Source organism: Plectropomus leopardus, chromosome 2 (genome assembly GCF_026936395.1).
Source record: "Plectropomus leopardus strain MGB_pleo_1.0 chromosome 2, ASM2693639v1, whole genome shotgun sequence".
Taxonomy (NCBI): domain Eukaryota; kingdom Metazoa; phylum Chordata; class Actinopteri; order Perciformes; family Serranidae; genus Plectropomus; species Plectropomus leopardus.
This window is the reverse complement of record NC_142177.1, coordinates 22247266-22268858: the sequence shown is the minus strand read 5'-3', so window position 1 is coordinate 22268858 and position 21593 is coordinate 22247266. Positions and strand designations below refer to the sequence as shown.

The 21593-nt window shown below is 39.7% G+C and overlaps 3 protein-coding genes across 4 annotated transcripts; all 3 read right to left on the bottom strand.

Annotated features, from left to right (window-relative positions):
- Window positions 1-2694: 2694 nt before the first annotated feature.
- On the bottom strand, window positions 2695-8561 carry LOC121956806 (elastase-1-like). Of its 2 annotated transcripts, XM_088088533.1 has the most exons (8): window positions 8467-8561; window positions 8272-8375; window positions 7113-7213; window positions 6764-6889; window positions 6101-6237; window positions 5463-5605; window positions 3057-3206; window positions 2695-2807 (listed from the first exon to the last, which is right to left on the bottom strand). In XM_088088533.1, exons 1-8 carry the CDS (start codon window positions 8504-8506, stop codon window positions 2796-2798), a joined length of 813 nt encoding a protein of 270 aa, XP_087944659.1. In that variant the 5' UTR covers window positions 8507-8561; the 3' UTR covers window positions 2695-2795. The 2 variants fall into 2 exon arrangements, with proteins under 2 accessions (XP_087944659.1, XP_042361138.2); XM_042505204.2 differs by lacking the exon at window positions 2695-2807 and having other exon boundaries at window positions 3039-3206.
- A 4357-nt stretch (window positions 8562-12918) lies between these two features.
- Window positions 12919-17556, bottom strand: LOC121950040 (elastase-1-like). The gene is made up of 8 exons (XM_042495959.2): window positions 17467-17556; window positions 17240-17343; window positions 15726-15826; window positions 15413-15538; window positions 15150-15286; window positions 14905-15047; window positions 13178-13327; window positions 12919-13039 (listed from the first exon to the last, which is right to left on the bottom strand). Exons 1-8 carry the CDS (start codon window positions 17504-17506, stop codon window positions 13016-13018), a joined length of 825 nt encoding a protein of 274 aa, XP_042351893.2. The 5' UTR covers window positions 17507-17556; the 3' UTR covers window positions 12919-13015.
- Window positions 17557-17947: 391 nt separating this feature from the next.
- On the bottom strand, window positions 17948-21361 carry LOC121949361 (elastase-1-like). The gene is made up of 8 exons (XM_042495031.2): window positions 21204-21361; window positions 20846-20943; window positions 19867-19967; window positions 19322-19447; window positions 18840-18976; window positions 18587-18729; window positions 18219-18368; window positions 17948-18076 (listed from the first exon to the last, which is right to left on the bottom strand). Exons 1-8 carry the CDS (start codon window positions 21241-21243, stop codon window positions 18065-18067), a joined length of 807 nt encoding a protein of 268 aa, XP_042350965.1. The 5' UTR covers window positions 21244-21361; the 3' UTR covers window positions 17948-18064.
- Window positions 21362-21593: the final 232 nt, after the last annotated feature.

The window sequence follows — 21593 nt, the reverse complement described above, 5'->3', positions numbered from 1 at the left end:
GAGTTTTTGTGCTGCACACCCTTGAAATTACAATTTACAAAACACGTTAAAACTTAACACAGTTGTAACTAGAGGTCAGTTTAAAACTTTCTAGCTGTTCTGTTGTTTTCTTGTAAAAAAAAATCTTATTTTCATTTTTTTCTTTAAATTGTACTCTTGACATCATCATAAGTAAAGGCATGCCCTCAGTGATTTCAAGATAAAATGAACATTAATTTTCTTCCCTGTAATAACCACAAAAATGATAAACTAACCCCAACCTCAGTGTGATGTTGCTATCTGACTGAGTTTTAAATGTTGCATCATAAAAGTATCACTGGGAACTCCAGACCTATAATGAACAGATTATATTTTTCAGTTTAAGTTTATCTCAAAAGGCATTTATGTTCATGTCTTTTTTGTAAGTATACTTTTAAGAAGTATTGTGTTTATTTTCAAGTTTTTTATTTGTTTTTTTTTTAAATCTGATATCCAGTCCATCTTCTCTGACAGTTCTTTCCTCCCTCTGTGGCTGCTGCAGGTTGATATAATTCATAACTTCAGATTGACTGAATTGATTGAATCATTTTTATGCAGCCGCCGGGATTTTCTCAGTTTTTATTCAGAGATGATTTGACAAACTGATTCACACATTTAACAGGTATATTTTTACTTATGAATAAGGCATCCATCTGAGAACTGGCAGAATATTCTGAAAGTGTGTTTCTGTGACTTTCCTGCAGGGCTGTATAGAGGGATGGACTTACGATTCTTTAGCACCTGGTATTAACATGCCTCTTGTTTGATCAGATCACAAGTGGACACTGGCACTAAATACAAGTGTAAACCACCACCAAGATTCACTGTGATCCAATCACTCTAACAACTTGCTGAGGTGGTCTCGGATGCATTCGACCACATATCTTTTATAGTGTAAGCCATAGATTTATAGTAATACCTAGATACCAGATACAAAAATGGCTACTATTCATTCCAATGGAGTTGCTCACCTGGCGCATACATCAAAAAAACTTTTAGCTTCCAGGTTTACCTTCACGGTATTTGATCCACTGAATATGTGCAGTAATGTTTCTTCTGCTGGCTCCCCCCATGATTTCCTACTTGGCTAATAGACTTAACATATTGATGATGTCACAAATTTTTTAAATCACTTTTCTGTGCTCAAGGACAGTGTTACAAATACAAAACCGCCACGGCTAAACAATTCATACTGGAAAGCGTCATAATGTTGAGGTGTCCTGTCATGTTTTACAGATGTGTCTTTTATAATGATGGCCTTTGGGGAAAATGCTGCTTGGGTAGCAGGGGATTTTTTTTTCTTGTTGGGCCACTAGAAAAAAATGGAAGGAAGATTTAGCTGCTCCTGGAGGCCTTGTGTAAATGCTGATGCATCCTACTGGAAAAGGGCTATGTCACCAGTGAAGGATGTGGTGGTGGTGGTTTTGGTAAAAGCCTGCCAACACTTGATCATTTTATGATGAGTTGGACCAAGTATTGCAACATGTTAGATTACTGACAGCTGTACCAACAGGTGCACCAACATAAACACTAACAGGCATGCTAGTGAGCAGCTAGAAAGAGTGTAGACATAAAAGGCATGCAAGAGGGCCTTTGACTTTCTTCCATCAGAGACACATGAAGTAACCAAATCGGAACACATGTAGTCAGCTGGAGACGCGGAATAGACACAGGTGTGAAAAGGGATGTTTCTTGGCTGCGCACTTACATTAAGATCAATGAAGTGCATGTTAATACCAGGTGTAAACAGGCTCTTTGTTTTTTCTGTTGAAAAATGTCTTTCCTTGCTAGCTGAGGTAAACGGGGATCAAAGCTGTTGCCCTGGCAACAGAAGAGTAATGAAATGCTCTATATGACCCTCTATGAAAATAATTTTGTTTATATATTCGCATGCAGTAAGCCTGTCTGAAATATTCCTGCCTCCTAGAGATATGCACACTGCTTTATTTTCAGTAATTTAATTCAAATGAAGTCAAACTTGTATAATTAAATTAACCCTGATTAGCCTACCATTTGTGTTTACATAAAACCTGGGTATATTGAAACTCATTTTGTTTATTTATTTATTTATCATTGCTCAGCTCATATTGATAACGTTTGAGCAATTACAAATTCTTTAAATGCAATTGTAAGTGGGATAAAAGCATATTATCAAGTATTGGATTTGCTTTCTAGTATTTCTAGGATAAATTTTGGTTTTCGATTTGACTGTATTTTGACATATAATGTTATACTTTATTTCAAGGCTTTCCATGTTGTACTACTTCATTGTTAACATGATCTGCTTTTCTTAACAGCTTTAGAGCCTCTTTTAATCACATAAAGTCTGCTCGTTTTAAAGTGAGAATTTATCACAGTCTCTAGTCACAGCTTTATATGCTTTCCCTTTTACAATAAAAGCAGTTTTACAGAATGTTCACAGCTTTACTGAAAGCACCACTTAATGATCCCAATTTGTGTTAGTGTAACTGTTTAAGTTTTGAAATCAATATAGTATCCAAAGGTCATTTCACACACACTTCATGATATGAAAAATTGCTCATTAACACTGCTATCTGAACAGATCATCTGCAATATTGCACCCAAATCACACTTTTCCTCCCCTTAGTTATGCTTTTCAAAATCTTAAGATGACCACTGCACTGTTGTCTCCCACACAAAGTACAGAAAAATAAATATGAAGCAAATAAAATGCACATTTTATTCAGACAGAGTTTGTGCAGAAACTGAGATGAATCCAGAGAGTGCTCTCGTCTCCATGGAGATCATTCTTCTCCTCAACCCATGATCTGGCAAAGCAAGGACAAATGATTCATTATGTGATTATCCTCCATTATCCCAACAAGATACTGCACAGATAGACATGTGTTTCTATCCTTACAAAATAAAAGTATGAAAAGATTGTGGAATCCTGCAGTTAGTGAATGTAGTGGGTTTTTATAAAAACACAACTGCAATTGAAATCATGCATGAACTAAATGGAAGTGTTTGCGTTTTCTGAAATACTCAGTTCATATGTGTTAGTGTTTACTACTTACGCTGTTCATCCAGCTGATGTAATCAGAGACACGGGTGAAGACGGTGGGCTTCTTGTTGGCATTGCAGCCAGAGGAAGACACAAAGCTGGTCACACCGTGGACAACCCACCTGCTGTTAACACTGCAGTTCAGGGGGCCACCGGAGTCACCCTGAATTCAAGAAAAACACATTGCAAACAAACTTCAGAGCCAAAAATGTACAACCTCTAAGCAGAGTTGGAAGCAAATACACCATTCTACAATGCACTCAACTCATTGCTCCTTGCTTCTCGTATCCCCTTCTGATCTCACTCAGACAAGTTTGTGCAGAACATGAACTTGCAAGACTTTGACACTTTGTGCAGCTTAAGCACAAGCCTGGATCATTGTAACTGACTTATGCCCCTGCTGATGCAGCAAGTAATCCCACATGTGTCCTCTAAAATATCTTCCTTGACAGGAGGGGGTCAGACCTCAGCTCAGTGGGAGATGTTCAATTTCACTTTGTCATGGAGGAGTGGGACTGAATCCTGACAAGCTCTTTTCAGTGTTAACCCCAAGTCTGCTTATACCCAAACAGCTTTCCTGCTGTCTCTAATTGCAGGGTCAGACTGTGATTCGGGAGACAACTGGAGAAACTGGGCTCAAAATCTGAGCTGGAAAGAACCTGCCCTGCAGAAGCAGGCACCCTTTATAAAGGGTTTATAAGTTGTGCCTAATAACTTAACAACTGATAAATCAGTTTCTAATGTTTTACAGAGGGTTACAAATTTTGTGTTGCCAAGATGAAACAAATCAACATGGTTTTTAGCCCTTAGTGCCACAAAGAAGTACTTCTATTTCGAACCACGATTGAGTCCCCAGAGCAAGGTATTTTAAGCCTCATCCTGATCTTTTCTGAACCATAACCAAGTTATTACGTACCTAAACTGTCACAGTCTGCTCTGCCTCTCTCCTTCTGCCATGGGATTTTTTCCACTTACCCCCCCCCCCACCTCTCTCTCCACCTGGCCACTCCCCCTCATCAGCCTCATCACCTCCACCTGGTGCTCCCAGCTGCTCTACATCTCCAACCAAGCCAGTTTTAAGCAGCCTCACTCTTTTCCAGATTGTCTCCGCTTCCATGCCTGACCTTCCAGCACTCACTCTCGGACTGTTTTCCTGGTTTCGACTTGGCTTGCCTCTGACCACCTGTCCTCGTCTCTGCCTAGGTAAACCTAACAGCCTTCTGTCTCCGACCATGAGTTTTTCCTGTGCACTTCCTCGTTCTCGTCTGCCTGTGGCTGTGCGGTGTTCTACTGCTTCAGCTCTGTTGAGAGAGATCGCCATTCTTCCGGCCATCTTCAGAGCCTCCCCCCAAGCGAAACATCTCCTCTGCGTGAGTGCCACTGGTGTCTATTGTTCTGATGGTACATCGATTGCCCGCCTGTCCTCGTTTATCCCGCTGCCTGCTCCTACTGGACTCGTCTGCTCCGCTGCCTGCCAGTCTGTCTCAAACTCTGCTTCCTCCTTGACCACGAGCCCTGCCTGCCCCTCTCTGGAGTCTCTGCTTTTCCCACAAGCTCCCTGCTGTAAGTGTTTCTGCAACTTATCTGATACATTTAACAGCCAGTCCGCTCCATGTTCACAATTTCCCCACTCAAACTCTGAACTATCACCTGTGAACGTGAACTCACCCCAGTCTTTCTACAAACTCTGCTTGACCCCAGAACTGATAACTGTCCCTATTTACCTGCAACAGGCGGAAAATAGCAGCTCTGCTAGAACCTGGTACAATCCATCTCTCCTTGTGTTATAGAAAGTTAATGTTTTATCGTGCACTGTCACTGTCTAAATAAAATGACATCAAAGCCTTATTATACTGTCCTTTGCTCCATTCAGCCTTCCAAAAGATTAAATGAAGGTCATTGCCAACTACTCACCTGCTCTGTTGTGCTGCAATTGGGTCCTACCACGCCCCATTACATAAACTTAACCACACATTAACCACAGAAATGAAACCAATGTTTTAATGTTTTAATAATAGTGTGCAAATGTGATTATCCTCAATTGAGCAATGGGTTGCACTTGAGTCAGCATTGTTAACAACCCAAGACTAAAAGTTTGAATAAAGGGAAAAAATGAAGCTAAAGATTCAAGGCTACATTAGCTGCTACTAAAATAAAACACCTGAATATGTGACTGCTAATCAACTGACCTGTTGGTGGCCAAGTGGATAATATGGTAGATGTTGTTGCGGCGTTTTGACAAGAAAGAATGCGTGAAAGTTTAAAAATCGATATCTTTATAAAATATGTCCATGAGTCAACTATTATCATACTATGAAGTGCAATTCCAAATGGGAGCAGAGATTTCTTCTTAGACTTACAAAAGGAATGAGTGGCCATGTGAGGCCATACAGTCCTGTCTAAGACCTCATGGGCTTACCTGGCAACCAGATTCCCTGCCACCACCAGCACAGACCATGGAGTCCTTCACGGTGCTGCCCCACCATCCGTAGCTGGAGCAGGTCTTGTAGTCAACAATGGGCAGGTAGGCCTGCTTCAGCTGAGCGGACAGCTGACCTCCAGCTGTGGATAAACACGTATAACTGCGATAAAGCTTGTAATAGCACCATCATATGCTGCTATCATACCATTACCATGGCCTTTAAGTCTTATGAGAATAGTATGGGAATACCATACTTATTTACAAGATTGCATTACCTTGAATATAGAACTGGGACAAAATGCATTTATCTCCGGTGTTCTGCATAGGTGGAATAAGCTTCATGACTCCACTAAAGTGGACAATTCGTGTTAACCCTATGGCTTCATTTTTTCTGTGAGCAACACTTTATATAATGAATGCTCCTGTTTTTCTTTCATGTTTCTGTAAGGTTTACTGTTTTGTCATGTCTGTATTTATATTTTACTTTGAGAGTTTGATTTTGCGCTCTTATCATGATTGCTCTCTCTTGATACTATTTTCTTTAAAATATGATATTAACTGTTTACTTTCTTACTCTGTGGAAAAACTGAACTTAAGTTGAAATGTCAAAATGGGTGTCATTATGTCAGACTCACTCTGGGTGCGACCCCATCCAGTGATGTAGCAAGGGTTGTTGTGAGGCAGGACCTGACCAGAGGGGGGCAGGGCGGCGAGCTGGACGTAGTTGTTGAGAGAAGCTTCAGTAGACAGACGCAGAAGAGCGATGTCCCACCTGAGGGTCAGACCAACCAAAGATGCTGTTTATTTTCTTCATTAATCTGTTAATCATTTGGTTTCCCAAAGCTCGAGGTTCTTTGATCCACTAACTTTTTATCGCAGACAACATAAAAATATTGAATTCATAATGTTTTAGAATAGAGAAGAGCAGCATGTCTTTACATATGGGGAGCTGCTAATAATGTTTGCCAATTTTGCTTGAAAAGTGAAAAATTAATGGATTATTATCAAAATATTTGCAGATTACATTTGTTTCAGCTCTAGTATTGTTATACTTCATGTAATAAGTTTAGTAAGAAGCTGTCAGTCAAGGATTTCTAATTTTGTAAATATTGAGTATGAAAAATGTAATAGACAAATAATGTGGTTGTTAAACTTTACATGGAAAAAGCCATTCAGTCATTACATTTATGTTTACGAATAACTGAATGCTCTGTGTTTCTAATATGTGATGTACACATATCAGTATGTGCTATTTTTATAAGCAGAACTGGGTCAAAACATGAGCATTAGCCACTAACCCTGCAGCAACGTTGTTGGAGTTCCACCTGGGGTGGATGTAGACGCGGCTCACGCTCATGTACTGCTCTTTTCCCTCATGGGAGTTGATATTGTGATCTCCAAGAACAACACGCCAAGTTCTGGACCTGTGGACGTACAAAATATAATGTATTTATTTCCAAATGCAACAATGTTCCCAGTCTAATTTCAACCTTAAAATGCCTTGGCTGTGCACTCAAGCTACCAGAAAATGTAATGAATACACTTATGTAAATGCACAGCTCTGCTGGAACACATCTCCTGCTATTTTTATCATATCTCTATTAGTTTTAGGCTCAGCAGCTTTTCTGTGATGCATGAAACTCCCACCTGTCCACACAGTGAGCAGCGGTCATGACCCATCCTCTCCTGATCAGGGTTCCTCCACAGGTGTGGTGGAAGTTGCTGCCAGATTTGAATTGAAGAGAGATCTAAGGAAACAACAACAGACATCTTTACAACTACAAGAAACTGACACACTCACATTAATTCAAAGTGCTTCTTGGCAGCGCTCCCGACATTGAAAGACTCTTAAAGGCACCAGGAGCAGATGATTAAATGCGCCTGATGAACTTTGTGGATGTATGTATGCGCAACATATGCTGCGCTGACCTAGTTTATATTTTAAAGGTGGCTAGAGTAGTGGTGGAAATTTGCTCAAGTACTGTAGCCCATAGTGTACAAGTATGAAGTACTTAATTTTCTGATTTAGCTACTTTAAAGCTCCCATATTATGCTCATGTTCAGATTCATACTTGGGTTTCTGGTAGAACATGTTTAATTCATCTGTCTATATAGTCTATGCTCTGCACCAGCCATTGCACCCTATATTGGCACTGCAGTGGTAACTCATACCTTTATATATTATAGCTGTGACACCACAGCCTCACAAAAGTCCTGGCCACTTGTTTAAAGGCACAGTTTCTGATTATGGACTGTGTGCATTTCTCTGTGGATTGAGCTTTTTGATACATTGACAGTATTTACAAAGCACCTATCCTGCTTTATCATAAAAAAAAAGACATGGACATCTGACTTTTTATAATACGGGACCTTTTAACTTTTACTCCACTTCTACTACACTACATGATTACAGTCTTTTTTTTTTAAAAAAAAAAAAAAAAGTTGCTTTGCATTTTATATACAAAGCATATACCTCAATAAATACAATGTATTATTATAGATTAAAGGCCTTGCATACACACAGACACACACAGGTGTTTCCAGTTATTTGACTGATTAGATGTTGGAGTTGTGCAATGTTACATTAGGATTTACATGAGTACATCATGTGCTAATAAGAATGATGAAGTTTTCCACAACAAAACAAACAGCAAAGCCCCTTGTCCTGCACATAAAAATGTATTGTCTTTCTGGACCTGAACAAGACCATTCTGCATAATGAGTACTTGTACTCACTGCAGGACTTTGTTATCAATCTGAGTACATCTTCCACCACTGTTGTACAGTCAGACAAAGCATACAATACCTGCCAGGGCCAGGAGTTTGGTCTGGCCACCTCGCCTCCCACGACTCTCTGCTCAACACTGTCATCCTCCAGGTACCTGGGTTCGGGCGTAAGCTCGGCCAGCACTGAGCAAGGGCACAAGAAGCACTGCAGTCAACATCAAGTATTTAAGTGTGTGCAAAATGTCAGAGGTGAAGAAGAATCAGTGGTTCTTACCGAGGGCTGCGAGCGAGGTAAACACAAGAAACTTGAGCATGTCTGCAGTCTTCTGAAACTTTCTGCTCTGGAGTCTTCTGCCCACTTCTCCTTTATACCCTTAGGCCCCTTCTACTGATAGTGTGTCTGTTTGTATGTTCAACATCAGCACATGTCCACCTGTGTCTGTCTCACCGTTATCACCACAGTGGGGACGGGGGGTCTCATAGCTGGAATAGCTGATTCAGCGGCTGCATCCTTTTTTTTCTCCATTTGTATTGGCCACTATGAGATTGAATTTATATATATATATATATATATATATATATATATATATATATATATATATATATATATATATATATATATATATACATACATAATAGCTCATTACCTTCCTCCAATGATTTGGAAAGAAATCAAACCAATTTGCTCAGGTTTTGATAATATATGAATAACACGTTTGAGTAGAAGGTGCATTTTTACTCTGGAGGGGCTGGGAACATGAACCACCTCACTTATGTATCAAAATATTAAGTGTAAATATGTTTTTAGGTTTAAAAACCACGAGTTTAAAAGGCCATATCTACCTTAATCACACCTAATCACTAATCATAAGCACCACCCCGCCTGCACCTAAGTGATCCAAATCAAACACACCCAAAGATGTTTTAAACAACAGGTGCATTCTGGGTGTGGCTAACAAGCTACATGCTATTGTTGTGGATCCTCTCGGGGTGACGTTCATATTTAGCTATCTTCGGGAAAGTGAGTGAGGCCTTATTCCTGTTTGTAGCTGAGTAAAGCGGTATTATAAAGCTTTGAGAGTGAGTTAGCTGAACCTAGAATAGAGTGAGGAGGACTTCGCGGTGTAAAAGAGCTCAGAGACTACTGTTCAGACAGGTGAGCACCAGAAACCAGTGTTGCCCGGTTATGTTGCCTTGTTTAACGTGCTGTGTGCGAAACATGGTCCTCTTTTAATATGTGTGTTTGTGGGCCACATCTGCCGTGAAGTTTAGTTCTACTTATGCTTTTGTGTTGTCTTCCTTGCTTATGTGTTATTTTAAGTGTCAATTTAATACATGTAAATAAGTTAGCCCGACAACCGCCGCTAGAATTTTGATGCGCGAAATTTCGTCTTGTTACGGTACTGGTGCTTGGCTCGTTACGGTACCGTTGCTGGGAAAGGCCAAAAGGAATAAAAGATTGATATTTCAGCAATCATTTCTCACATTTTACTGTTGTGAAATAAAAACTCCATTTTAAAAAATAATATCCAGCTTAGTGTAAGCTACTATGAAAATATAGCTTTGCAAGCAACCAATTATTTCATACTGGAGGAAGCTGAAATCTAGTTCTGTTAACTAAAATTACTTTATGAAGTAGCTCAGGGTATTATGTAAAAAAGAATAATCAGTAACGTGTATGCAATATATGTATGTGTGTGTGTGTGTGTGTGTGTGTGTGTGTGTGTGTATATATATGTACTGTCCATGAGTCAGGCACTTGCCTTTAAGTCAACTTCATTGTAAATTTTGCAATTCTGCCATATGTACAAGATATAGACGGTATTAAAATACTGTTTCTCCGAGACCCTCAGTGTAAACATCCGAGTATAGACTGCACCAAGCAGTATTACTCAGTTAGCCAGGTTACTTCTAAAATGCTCCACATTTTCACATACAAGTTTATAACAAGAAACAGCTTACTGTAATGGCTGCCAAAATGTTTAATGTGAAGACTGAAGTAAGGGGATTACATGCAGTGTGCCATGCTCAGATCCACATCATGCTTTAAAAAGACATCAGAGTCATCAGCCATGGAAGATATTTCTCTTATCAAGAGCAGAAATTCTCATGCAGAATTTAGAGGGGAGCATGTAGAGAGGACGTACTGTAATGAGATTAGGATGTGTATTACAAGTTGCTGATTAATTTAGATTAAGATCATTGTTAAAAGCTTACAGTAACAACCCTGGGGCTACAGTACGCTATTCCACTTTTTGCCTGTTATGAGTATTCATGAAGCAGTGGAAGTGCTGTTAACTCTGTGTGTCTTAGTGATAGTCATGCATAGTAGAAAAGGCTGCTGCAGGACTTTTTGGTTTAAAGGAGGTGGACACTTATGTGTGACACACAGTTGCTCATCCAGCAGTGACCAAATTACGTCATAATTCTCTAGATTTCAAGAATTGAATTGAATTATTTCACCAGCTGTTTGTGCCAGTATGTTATTACTGAAGCTCAAGGATGACTACACATCCTGGAGCTACTGAGCAGCACTTTGACAGCTCATCTATGACAACATGCTGAATGATCTGAACTCTGTCATTTCCTCTGAGGAGGACAGGAAGTTGTCCAACACATTTTTATCTCAACTTGTCATATACCGCTGCTTGGTCTGTGGCCCTACATGTCAAAATATAATGCACTAGTTACCCATCCTGCATCAGTTTTGACGTTTAGGGACAGCGTGTCAGTTTACGCTTGTTATATACATTGTGTCATTTCAAAATTGACTTGATTCACAGAAATGTAGTTTTTCCACTTGTCAGATGCATACAGTCTTTTTCTAAATGAACTCATATCTTAGGTAAAAAGCTTTGTTTTTAGGTTTACTTCCTTTGGGAAAAAAAAAAAACCCCATCATAAGTTGGCTTAAAATAATCATGGTTTCTGCTGGCTTAATTTAACGTCATGTAACTAGGACATGCTACACATACTAGCGCATAATAGTTTGTTTGAGCCATCTACCTCCCCTCCCACCCTGTGCACACTTTCGTGCTCTTTATACTATGATAGTTGCCTGGAGCACCAAAAACCACCAATTGGTGCTTCTCATATCACCTGTGTGTTACAGTTTACAAAAGCCCCGGGGGGAGAATTGATTTATTGATGGAAATATGTCAGACTCCTCCAGGGTATGTGGTGATAGTCCCCCTTTCAGCGAGTTGTTATTGGGCCTTAAACTGTAAATAAATTGTTTCTCTTCGTCTGTCCATAAATGTGCGGTTCTTGCTTTACCACTCGCCATGTTGATACCTTCATATTGTTTATCTTGTTTTATTTTCTTCCCTTCTTCTTCTTTTGTTTTTTTTCTGGCTTTTTTCTACAAATTTATGCCGTTCGACTTCCTGGTCAAAGCCCAGTGTGGGGATACACAAAGGAATAAATCGACCCTCAACTGCATTATCTAGGTGTGTTAATCTGAAATTTGACTTAGTACGATTTCAGTTAGACCAACATGTGTTTACATTTATTTTATACGTCCAGCTTAAGTTGCACTAACACAATGATTAGACTCTTTCTAACATGTGAATGTGCTGAGTGTAGATTTGGCTTTTTAAAAGGTTTTTAGAGTATTTCCCAAAATGTGGAACTATTCTTTTAAATTAAATTGCTGCACAGTTGCATGCATGTTAACTGCCATTTGTTGCATGGTGACTTTTTAATGGAAGAAAAGCATCTTTTATTATGTTTTTAATTTTTTTTTTAATTCACAAACTTTACTGAAAATGTGACAGTGTGATACGCAGAAGAGAGCTCATTGTAGGGTGAAATTCCTTTATTTAATCTTTACAAGGCAGTTAGAGTGGTTACTGTAACCTCCCCACAGGCCCTGCTTTAAACTTATTTATGGAAGAAGTTTCAATGTCAGAATAAAACATTCAGTGACATTATGGAGAACCAGATAAAAAGATAAACCTAGTGCATTAGTTCATTCAGTTATAACAGTCAGCCTGTCTGTCTGTCTGAGCTTTTTCCATTCTGCTTATAGCACAGCTGTAACATCTGTGCAGTTCCCACTATAGGCAGACTTATCATGCATAGACTGTGCTGTGCTGTACTGTATAACCTTCATTTGCACCTCTCTGCTCACTGCAGCGAATTCCTTCAAAAATTTCACAACACCACCAGAGAGGCAACAGAAAGTGAAACGCAAACCTTCGTTTTATGAAACACCAATCAGACAGATTTTATCTGACCGATTTCTGATGGGAACAAAAAGAAAAAAAAACTTAAATTTGAAAAATAACCGGAATAATACAACAGGGCAGGCCAACCAAAACACTGCAAAATGAATGCTGGCATTTACTCAAGACTGCTCGCTGTCAGGACTCTGAATCAGATCAGATTTGCATTATGTCAAAAAACAAAAGTGTATCTTGTGTCTCTGGCACAGCCCCTCAGTGCACCGTCTGCTCGTCTGTGTATTTGTCCAGTCTCTGTCACAGTGAACTTGCTGACGATGCCAACATGCTGCAGTGACTGTGAAAAATGGTGAATGTGAGGTTTTTGGATGCCTGATAAGAAAGCAGTTTGCCAGGTGTTTATCTGAATGTCAGGGTTTATGTCTTTGTTAGTATATGATACACCATCAATTCATTAGTGTCAAAATGTGAAATGTATTTGCACAGAGAAATGTTAAAATGTAGGACATCAGGGGAAAAGAAGTACATTAAAAACACACATATTGGTTTTGCATACGTTTATTTTGACCTGGTAATCTGGTTGCAGGTGGAGAACAACTTCAATTAGGTGGAGTAGTCTCTGCTGCATAAAAAAAGAGATCAATTTCTAGGACTGTCCATGACCTGGAAGAATAAAATAACATGTCATTAATGCCACATTTATTTCAGATGATTTGACTTTGATAACTCAAAACTTGCAGTTAAAAGTGCATTTGTTTCATGCGACAATTGAGTTTTAATTGCCTGTTTTCGTTTACTGACCGAGTTCATCCATATGATGAAGGCGGAGACCCGGGTAAAGACAGTGGGTTTCTGGGGCGCGTTGCATCCCATACCAGACACAAAGCTGGCTACCCCATGGACATACCACTTGTTGTTAACTTTGCAGCTAAGAGGGCCACCAAAGTCACCCTAAGATAAAACAGTTAGTGAAATGTACAGAGATACACAGACATAAATATAGCATTTTCTATTTAAATTTTTACCTGTAGCCCTCTAATGCATCAAGCTTTAGGAATTATTGGCTTATATTTTGGGGGATGCTTTTCTCTATTGCAGGTTACATTGTGACTTAAACTTACAGAGATGGGGATGTGTTTTAACTGTTATAATGGTTCGAAAAAAATATTAACGCGACAAAAATCTTGTTTGATTAAAAAATCACTTATTCCACTTAACCTATAGTTAGTTTAACCAAACCCAATGGCCAGAATAAATATTAGCATTTTACATTTCTGCAAACCACTGATACCTTTTATTTGTACGTTATAGGGATGTGTGATATTGAATCTTTTGCCGATATCCGATATGCTGATATATAACAACTATTTGGCTGATAAGCATTACCAATATCTATATATTGACATTTTTCCCACCAGAGATCATCAAGTCACTTCTTGAGCACAATTAACATCATATTATGCATACTCTTATAGTGAGGACCCACCAGTAGATGGAGACATGATATAGGATGCTTTTCAATGTATGTAATATTTATTCATTGAGCAAAATAGAAACATACTTCAACACAGAGATGATGTTTTGGGCATGTCAACTTCGTCAGTAATGATAGAAAATACTACTCTGTGATGTTGGCAGAAATCTGCATATACGATATCTTCCGATAGTGATGACGTGCTGATATTATCCTGTATTCCTAACATGTTAATATATAGTCGATATGTTGAAGCACTACTTTTCTGTGGTTAACATGTGTTAAGTTTAGGCACAAAACCACTTGGTTATAGTTAGGAAACATCATGTTTTGACATAAAACATCAGCTTCCGGTGGCACTATCCCAGCAGGAAACGCAGCCATGCCTTTGTAAAATAGGACAACTTTTCGTGGCACTATCTTTGATGACTCTCTGATGACTTGCCCAGAAAAAAGGTTTTGCTGTTTATATGTCTCAAGCAATGGTCTGCAGGTGTGCAGGTGTCTCACCTGGATGACACACAATCCCCCATACCCTCCTCCTCCAAATGACAAAGTCAGCTTGTATAGTCTGTCATTTCAAAAATGTTGATGATACATATAAATAGGTTTGCAGAAGTCTACAATACCAGCATTTTTTCCAGGCAACTGGGCTGGTTTTCCAAATACTTCTAACTGTAATCCTTGAATCATATTTTATTGTAATCCTCAAATTCATAAAAATGTGGTGGAGTAGCATATGTAAATGTATTTCAAAACCAGTGAAACATGATTTTTCAAAATCGCATTAAAATGAATTCTATTATAATATTGTAAAAGTAGAACAACAAACATGTGATTATCAGTTATATTTGAACAGGTAGAATTAATATGATGTGGTTTCCTTCAGCCCACAGTTGAGTCTGGTACTGATGGTTTGGTGAGGCTAATAAACAACAGATAGGGACTGTTTGTATTATTATTACATGTATCATAATTGTGCTTGGATTAATTGTGTTTGAAAATTCTGTTATGTTTATGGTATTTGTCACATTTTTCACCTCAACAGACTCACGTTGCATGCTGACTGAGCTCCTCCACCAGCACAGATCATGGTGGTTTTGATGGTGCTGCCCCACCAGCCGGCACTGGTGCAGGTTTCGTGATCAACAACAGGAAGGTAAGCCTGCCTCATTGTGGTCGTCATACTTCCACCAGCTGGAGGTACACAGAGGAGAAATGAACATGAACACAAAAAAATGAGATGACTGCATACTTGACAGTCAGATTTATGAATGTGAGGAGTTTCATCTGACTCACTGGAAGTGCGTCCATATCCAGTGATGTAGCAGGGGTGGTTGTGAGGCAGGATCTCACCATAAGAAGGTATATAGGGCAGCCCCACGTATGAGGTCATCGTGGCCTCAGAAGACAGCCGAAGCAGGGCGATGTCATTACTGAAGGTGAAAGAATGGAACTTGAAATAAATTTACTGTAAATGTGCCATTTAAATCATGTCGCAACAGGGTCCTATTATAATAATAATTAGACAGATACCAAAGTGCTATGACAGATAGACCCACCCAGAGGAGATGCTGTTATTGTTCCAGTCAGGATGAATATAAACATTGCTGACGCTCCTATATTGCTCCGTGTGACTGTTGCTGTGCAGGTAGAGATCGCCCAGGACCACACGCATAGACCTGGAACTGTTTTAGCTTGGTTACTTTATTTGTTTATGAAGTAAAATGTTTTGAAAAAGGTGAGGAAAAAAAACAAGAATGTAAACAGATGTATTTTTGCTGGTGGAGTGAAACAGGACAACCAGAGTCTTTTACTGTGAAGAATATCAGATTGGAACTATATAAGTTTTATTATACGAACAGGATCTGCTACCTGTACACACAGTGAGCAGCAGTCATGACCCATGCTCTCCTGATCAGCGTTCCTCCACAGAAATGGTGATAGGAGCCATCAGAGTAGTACTGGAGAGAGACCTGGAGCAGGATTCACAAAGTTTTACTTCTTCCGACCTTAAAAACATTATAAAAGTTCTTAAATAAATTACTTTTTGTTGTTACAGTATCTTTACGCCAGTCTGGCTCACCGGATGAACACTGTGGATATAAAGCCTGTTATTGTCCACCTAACTCAGATGGTAACACACAATTTAAATTTTATGAAGTGGCTGATAAGTGAGTGTAGATTTGTAAATTATAACATTTTTGTAACAGGTGCATTTACAGAGGCATAACAACTTTGTTCTGTAAATAGTAGTTAAGAAATATCTAAGAAATTTGTTTTTTTGCAGAGAGTTAGATGGTTTTGGTAATTTATATCTGTATGCTAAATTTAAGATCAGCCTTGGATGCTCTTTGTCCACACTGAATCCTCATTTCAGTCAACCATCATGTCCATTGTGGGACCTTCAAAGCAAGTGACAGGAATAAAATAACAACTGGGAGTCTAAAAAAAAATTCACTCGAAACAGTGCACTGTATCAGGCTGCATTGTGTTGCAGCGCTTGCGGACAGTTAGGACAGTCCAGCTGAAAACAGTGCCATGAAACTGACTTATTCGCTTACGCTATCTCGCTTTGCATCAACTTAGGACATGGTTTTAAGATAAAGACTGGAAACAGCCAGCATGGCTTTATCTAAAAAAAAAAAAACCTGCCACCTCCAAAGCTTACTAATTATTAACATGTCATATCTTTTCTCACATGCCTCAGTTTGTTTGTGTTACTGTCTGACTTCGGTGTTTTAAAATGATCGTTTGGATTCACCAAAGTCACACAATAACACAAACAAACTAAAACAAACTTCAGTTCATCAAGATTTTTTTTCTAATTTTTGGATTTTTCGCTCACTGTGGAGGCATATGAGAAAAACAATGTTTTCTTCGTTAATTTAATATAACAGTGGATGAGTGATCTAAAAATAATAATTTAGGGGGTTAGTATTGCATTGAATATGAAAACGATAAGATGGCAGGTTTTGTGCCTCGGACAGAGCTAGGCAAGCTGTCTCCTATCTGCTTTTGGCCTATGTGCTAAGCTAAACCAACCAGCTACCAGCTGCACCTTCATATTTAACGTTCAAATCTCCTCCTTTAACTCTCAGCAAGGAAGTGAATATGTGCATTTCCCAAAATACCAAACTTTTCCTTTTAAAATCGATTTTGTAGCATCATTATTTTGGAGTTGAAACAATAAAGGTTGTTGTCAAAATTAGTGCAAGAGCTGACCTGTAACCTTTCAAAACAGATCTGTTATATGCAGAAATGCCCTCTCATCAAACCTCCCAGAGATTTTGCCTTCATGATCTACATGTATTGTGCAGCAAAGACAGGATCCTGGACTTACACAACCTCTTGTTACATCTCTATCTGGTTATGTGCTGGTACTGTACCTGCCAAGGCCAGGAGGAGTGAGAAGGCACTGCATCACCTCCCACAACTCTCCCTGCAGGGCCGCTCTCCTTGTAGTCGGACTGAAGCTCCAACTCAGCCAGCACTGAGGCACGAGGGAAACTCATCAAAACACCATGTAAACAGGGTTTCCCCTTGTGTTAAATCTATTTTCTAAGCTTCTAAGCATTTCTCATCAGCAGTACAGTACAGCCTTGATATTTCTTACCTGTGGCTGTGAGGGTGGTGAATAGCAGAAACACCAGCATGTCTGCAGCCTTTCTGCATTTCTAGATACACATTGCACACTTATATATCCTGAGTGGACCTTTGTTTGATGTACACCCTCTGCTGGGTTTGGCAGTGGTCAAAGAGGCACCTGTGCTTGGTCTCAGGCTTTATCGCAGTTTGTGATAGTGTGTGACGGCGTGATGCCACATCAGGCTGGATTGACTGAAACATTAAAAATATTTCTGAGAACCTCCAGAGAAGAACATTTATTTTCTGTGGCCACACTTTAATTTACGTAGTTGCACCGGTATGCTACATTTAAAAAATATCCATCAATGTTTTAATATTTTTTTTGGTGTCCTTTATACATGTTTTGTTGCAGAGTAGGAGGATAGTTTGATTGCAAAATAAATGTAACCTTCGTAATAACACACACAGCTGTGGTTGCATAAACTTTCTGATAAAAAATGAGTCATCACTCAAAGTTTAATAACGTTTATTTTTTGAGAATGAGACCAGACAAACGAAGAAGCACAGTAGATGAAAACATGGCCAAATGTGGTCTCTTACTCTATTTGCTGCACTGTGGATTCTGTTTACATCATGATCTGGAAAAGAGAAGAAGAAAATAAAGATTAGAACATATATTCTACTTTATCACAGTACATATATTCCCTAAAACTCAGAGGGATGATGAGTTTTTAAATTTCTTATTCTAGATATGACAAATCTATATATGAAAATACTAACAGAGTCCATCCATTCGATGTAGGCAGAGACACGGGTGAAGACTGTGGGCTTCTTGGGGGCATTGCATCCCATACCAGACACAAAGCTGGCAATACCGTGGACGTAGTATTTTCCATCAACAAGGCAGTTCAGAGGGCCACCAGAGTCGCCCTGAGAGGAACAACATTAGAGAGAGCAGCTTCATTGTTATGGACATAATGATTCAGATTTAACGTTTAATACACAATATAAATAACACCATAGCAGAGTATTTTGTTGGAGGGCCAGTCCCTCAATTGTTGCTTTAAATTGTAGTCACTAGTTATAATTTTAGTCACTGAGCATGCAACTTTTTTCATTATTTCTTTTTCACACAGGGGGAGACTCACATTGCATCCAGCCTCTGCGCCACCACCACCACACACCATGGTGGTCTTGACAGTGCTGCCCCACCAGTCAGGCCTGCTGCAGGTCTTGTGGTCGACCAGAGGGAGATAGGCCTGCTTCAGCTGGGCGGACAGGCTTCCACCAGCTGCACAAGGTGCAATTTAGAAAGGTAAGATACATTGAGATTTACAAAAACAAACCCAGCCACTGCACTGAAATTTACGAGTCCCCAGAGCGATCATGCAGTAAACTCACTGGAAGTACGTCCCCATCCGGTGATGTAGCAGAGGTTGTTGTTGGGCAGAATCTGACCACTGGGAGGCAGAGAGCCCAGCTGGACGTAGGAGTTCAGGGTGGCCTCAGAGGACAGACGCAGCAGGGCGATGTCGTAGCTGAGGAGGAGATCCATAGATCAAACAGAAGAAACTAAAAATAACTGTGTAAAGATACAACACTGCTGAGGAGATCGTTTTGTCTGCGGGTGAGGCCGTCACTACCCTAAGGTGTGTTATCACTGCCATTACAGAGCATACTTGACTCAAAGATGAAATGGATTCCCTTCAAAACATTATAACTTACTGTACCAAAGAGCTTTAAAGCTTTATTCATAACACTGACATTTGAATTATAAATCAACTTTCAAATACTGGTCTCTTTTACTGGTATAAAATCGACAAAAGCAAGCAGAATGAAGATTCTTAAAACTGTATTAATGTAAGAAAAAGTGCAGTCCTCACCCAGCAGACACTCTGCTGGAGTCCCATCTGGGGTGGATGTAAACACGACTGACAGTCATGATCTGCTCTCTGCCGCTGTCGCTGTAGAGGTCATGTTCACCAAGAATGACACGCCACTGCCTATTGCTGCAATATTTAAAAAAAAGAAGAAGCAAACAAAAACAGTGTTGTTAATGACAATGATTAGCGACTCAGATGACTACTTGCAAATCAGCACGCCCTAATGATTTTTATTACAGTAATTTGATGTAAAAAGTAAAGGTCACAATACGCCCGGATTTTTTGTATTATTATATTTTCGTTGTTTGGAGACTTTTCCTTCTTCTAATAAAATAAATTAATCCTCTCGGTATGTGACAGTTATAAATGAGATTATGAGAAGTTCCCTCATGCTGATGACATTTAGAAACTCTGAAATAAATCATTCGTCTGTGCTGGGATAAGAGCAGGCTATGGATATTCAAGTCAAAGTAATCACACAATGCACCTACAACTAATACAGCCAAAGAATGCTGATGATGTGCTCGGGTTAATCATTACGTTACCTGTCCACACAGTGAGCAGCAGTCATAACCCAGCCTCTCTCGATCAGGGTGCCTCCACATGTGTGATAGTACCTGCTGCCGGATTTGTACTGAAGAGAGATCTAAGAGGGAGAAAGCAGACCAGGGTTATGTATGTGCTAAAACATTAAAGTGACGGTCTGGATTTCTTTAAGTGGGGTTATATGGGGTACTTATGTATGGGGTCAGTGTATTACATACAGTAGATGTCAGTTGGCATGCCATATAATACTGTGGACTGAGGTCCACAACAAAACATATTTTAGTTGCCTAAAAAAAAATCATTTTCAGTTTAAGCGTAACCTGTATTAAGAGTATTTTCACCCTGTCCTCACTGCCAGACAGCCCATTCCAGCTCAACGCCCATTTACAGCATCAGTTCCCCGTCTGTGCTCTTGTCAAAGCTACCAGGCTCCACTGAGAAAAACAATAATGTTAGCACGGTGAACTCAGGCGCTGCCTCCAAACGAACCCTTTAAAACACCAAAGTCACACAAAAACACAAACAAACCAGCCGATGGAGGCAGCAGTAGACCAGCAGCTTCTGTGTTCAGCAATGTTAAATTACTGTTTTCCTCAATGGAGTCTGGCTTTGAATAAAGCAATATAACGCCTTCATTTTCTCTTTGGAATTCACTGTCTGATATTAGGGTCAAGTTGTGAAAATACTCTCAACTTAGTGTACACTTGAACTGGTATGATTTTTTTTTTTAGGTGGCTAAAATAAATGTTGTTGCTGCCCCTTCTCCAAAGCAGTAGATTGAGCTCCCATGTCGGACTCCAGCCAAATTGACAGCATGGTGACGCTACTATGAGTAATACACTGACTGTAGATAAGCAACCAATGTAACCCTAATTCAAAAACCCGAACTGTTCATTTACTATGTGCAATTGAAAGGGAAGTCTGTATGGGTAAGTCCTGAAACGTAGTTTTATATTTTGTATTATATTATTAGATTACCTGCCAGGGCCAGGAGTTGGGACTGGCCACCTCGCCTCCAACGACTCTCTCAAAGCTGTCCTCCAGGTACCTGGGCTGGGGTTCCAGCTTAGCCAGCACTGGTTAAAAACATAGAAACACTGGCCATGATTAACTCATGGTTTCAGAAGCTTCATATTACAGTTCCACTTAAAGAGAGAGGAAGGTAGAAATGAGGGCAGCCAAAGTGTGGTCGGGAAGATTATGTAGAGCTCCTGAGTGTTGACTAAACTAAAAAATGAGTGACTGACAGGATGACAGAGAGTGACTGACTGAGTGAGACAGAAAGAGATCAATAATGAATGGTTCTACGGCACAGTGCGTGCTGTCAGTTTCTTACCCAGGGCTGCGAGACTTGTCAACACCAGAAGCCTAAGCATGTCTGCAGTGCGTCACAACGTTTCTGCGAGGAGCGAAAGCTTCTCTCTGTCTTTTATATCTCAAGTCGACCCTCAGTTGGTCTGGAAAAGTGTGACTGTTCTTTCCCCTGTGTGATAAAAGCCACGTATGCAGCTGTGGTGTGTCTCACACGGTGTTATCACACTGAGTTACCACACACCGCCTGCTTTGACCAGCAGAAAAGAATGACATGTACTAGACTGACAAGTATATCATGGGATGAAATGACGCAGAGTGATTTGAAGGACTCAGCGGTGTATTCAAGTATTTATCTTGCTTGATAAAATACACAACATCTATTTTTGCCAACCATTTTAAGGGAGAAAAAAAT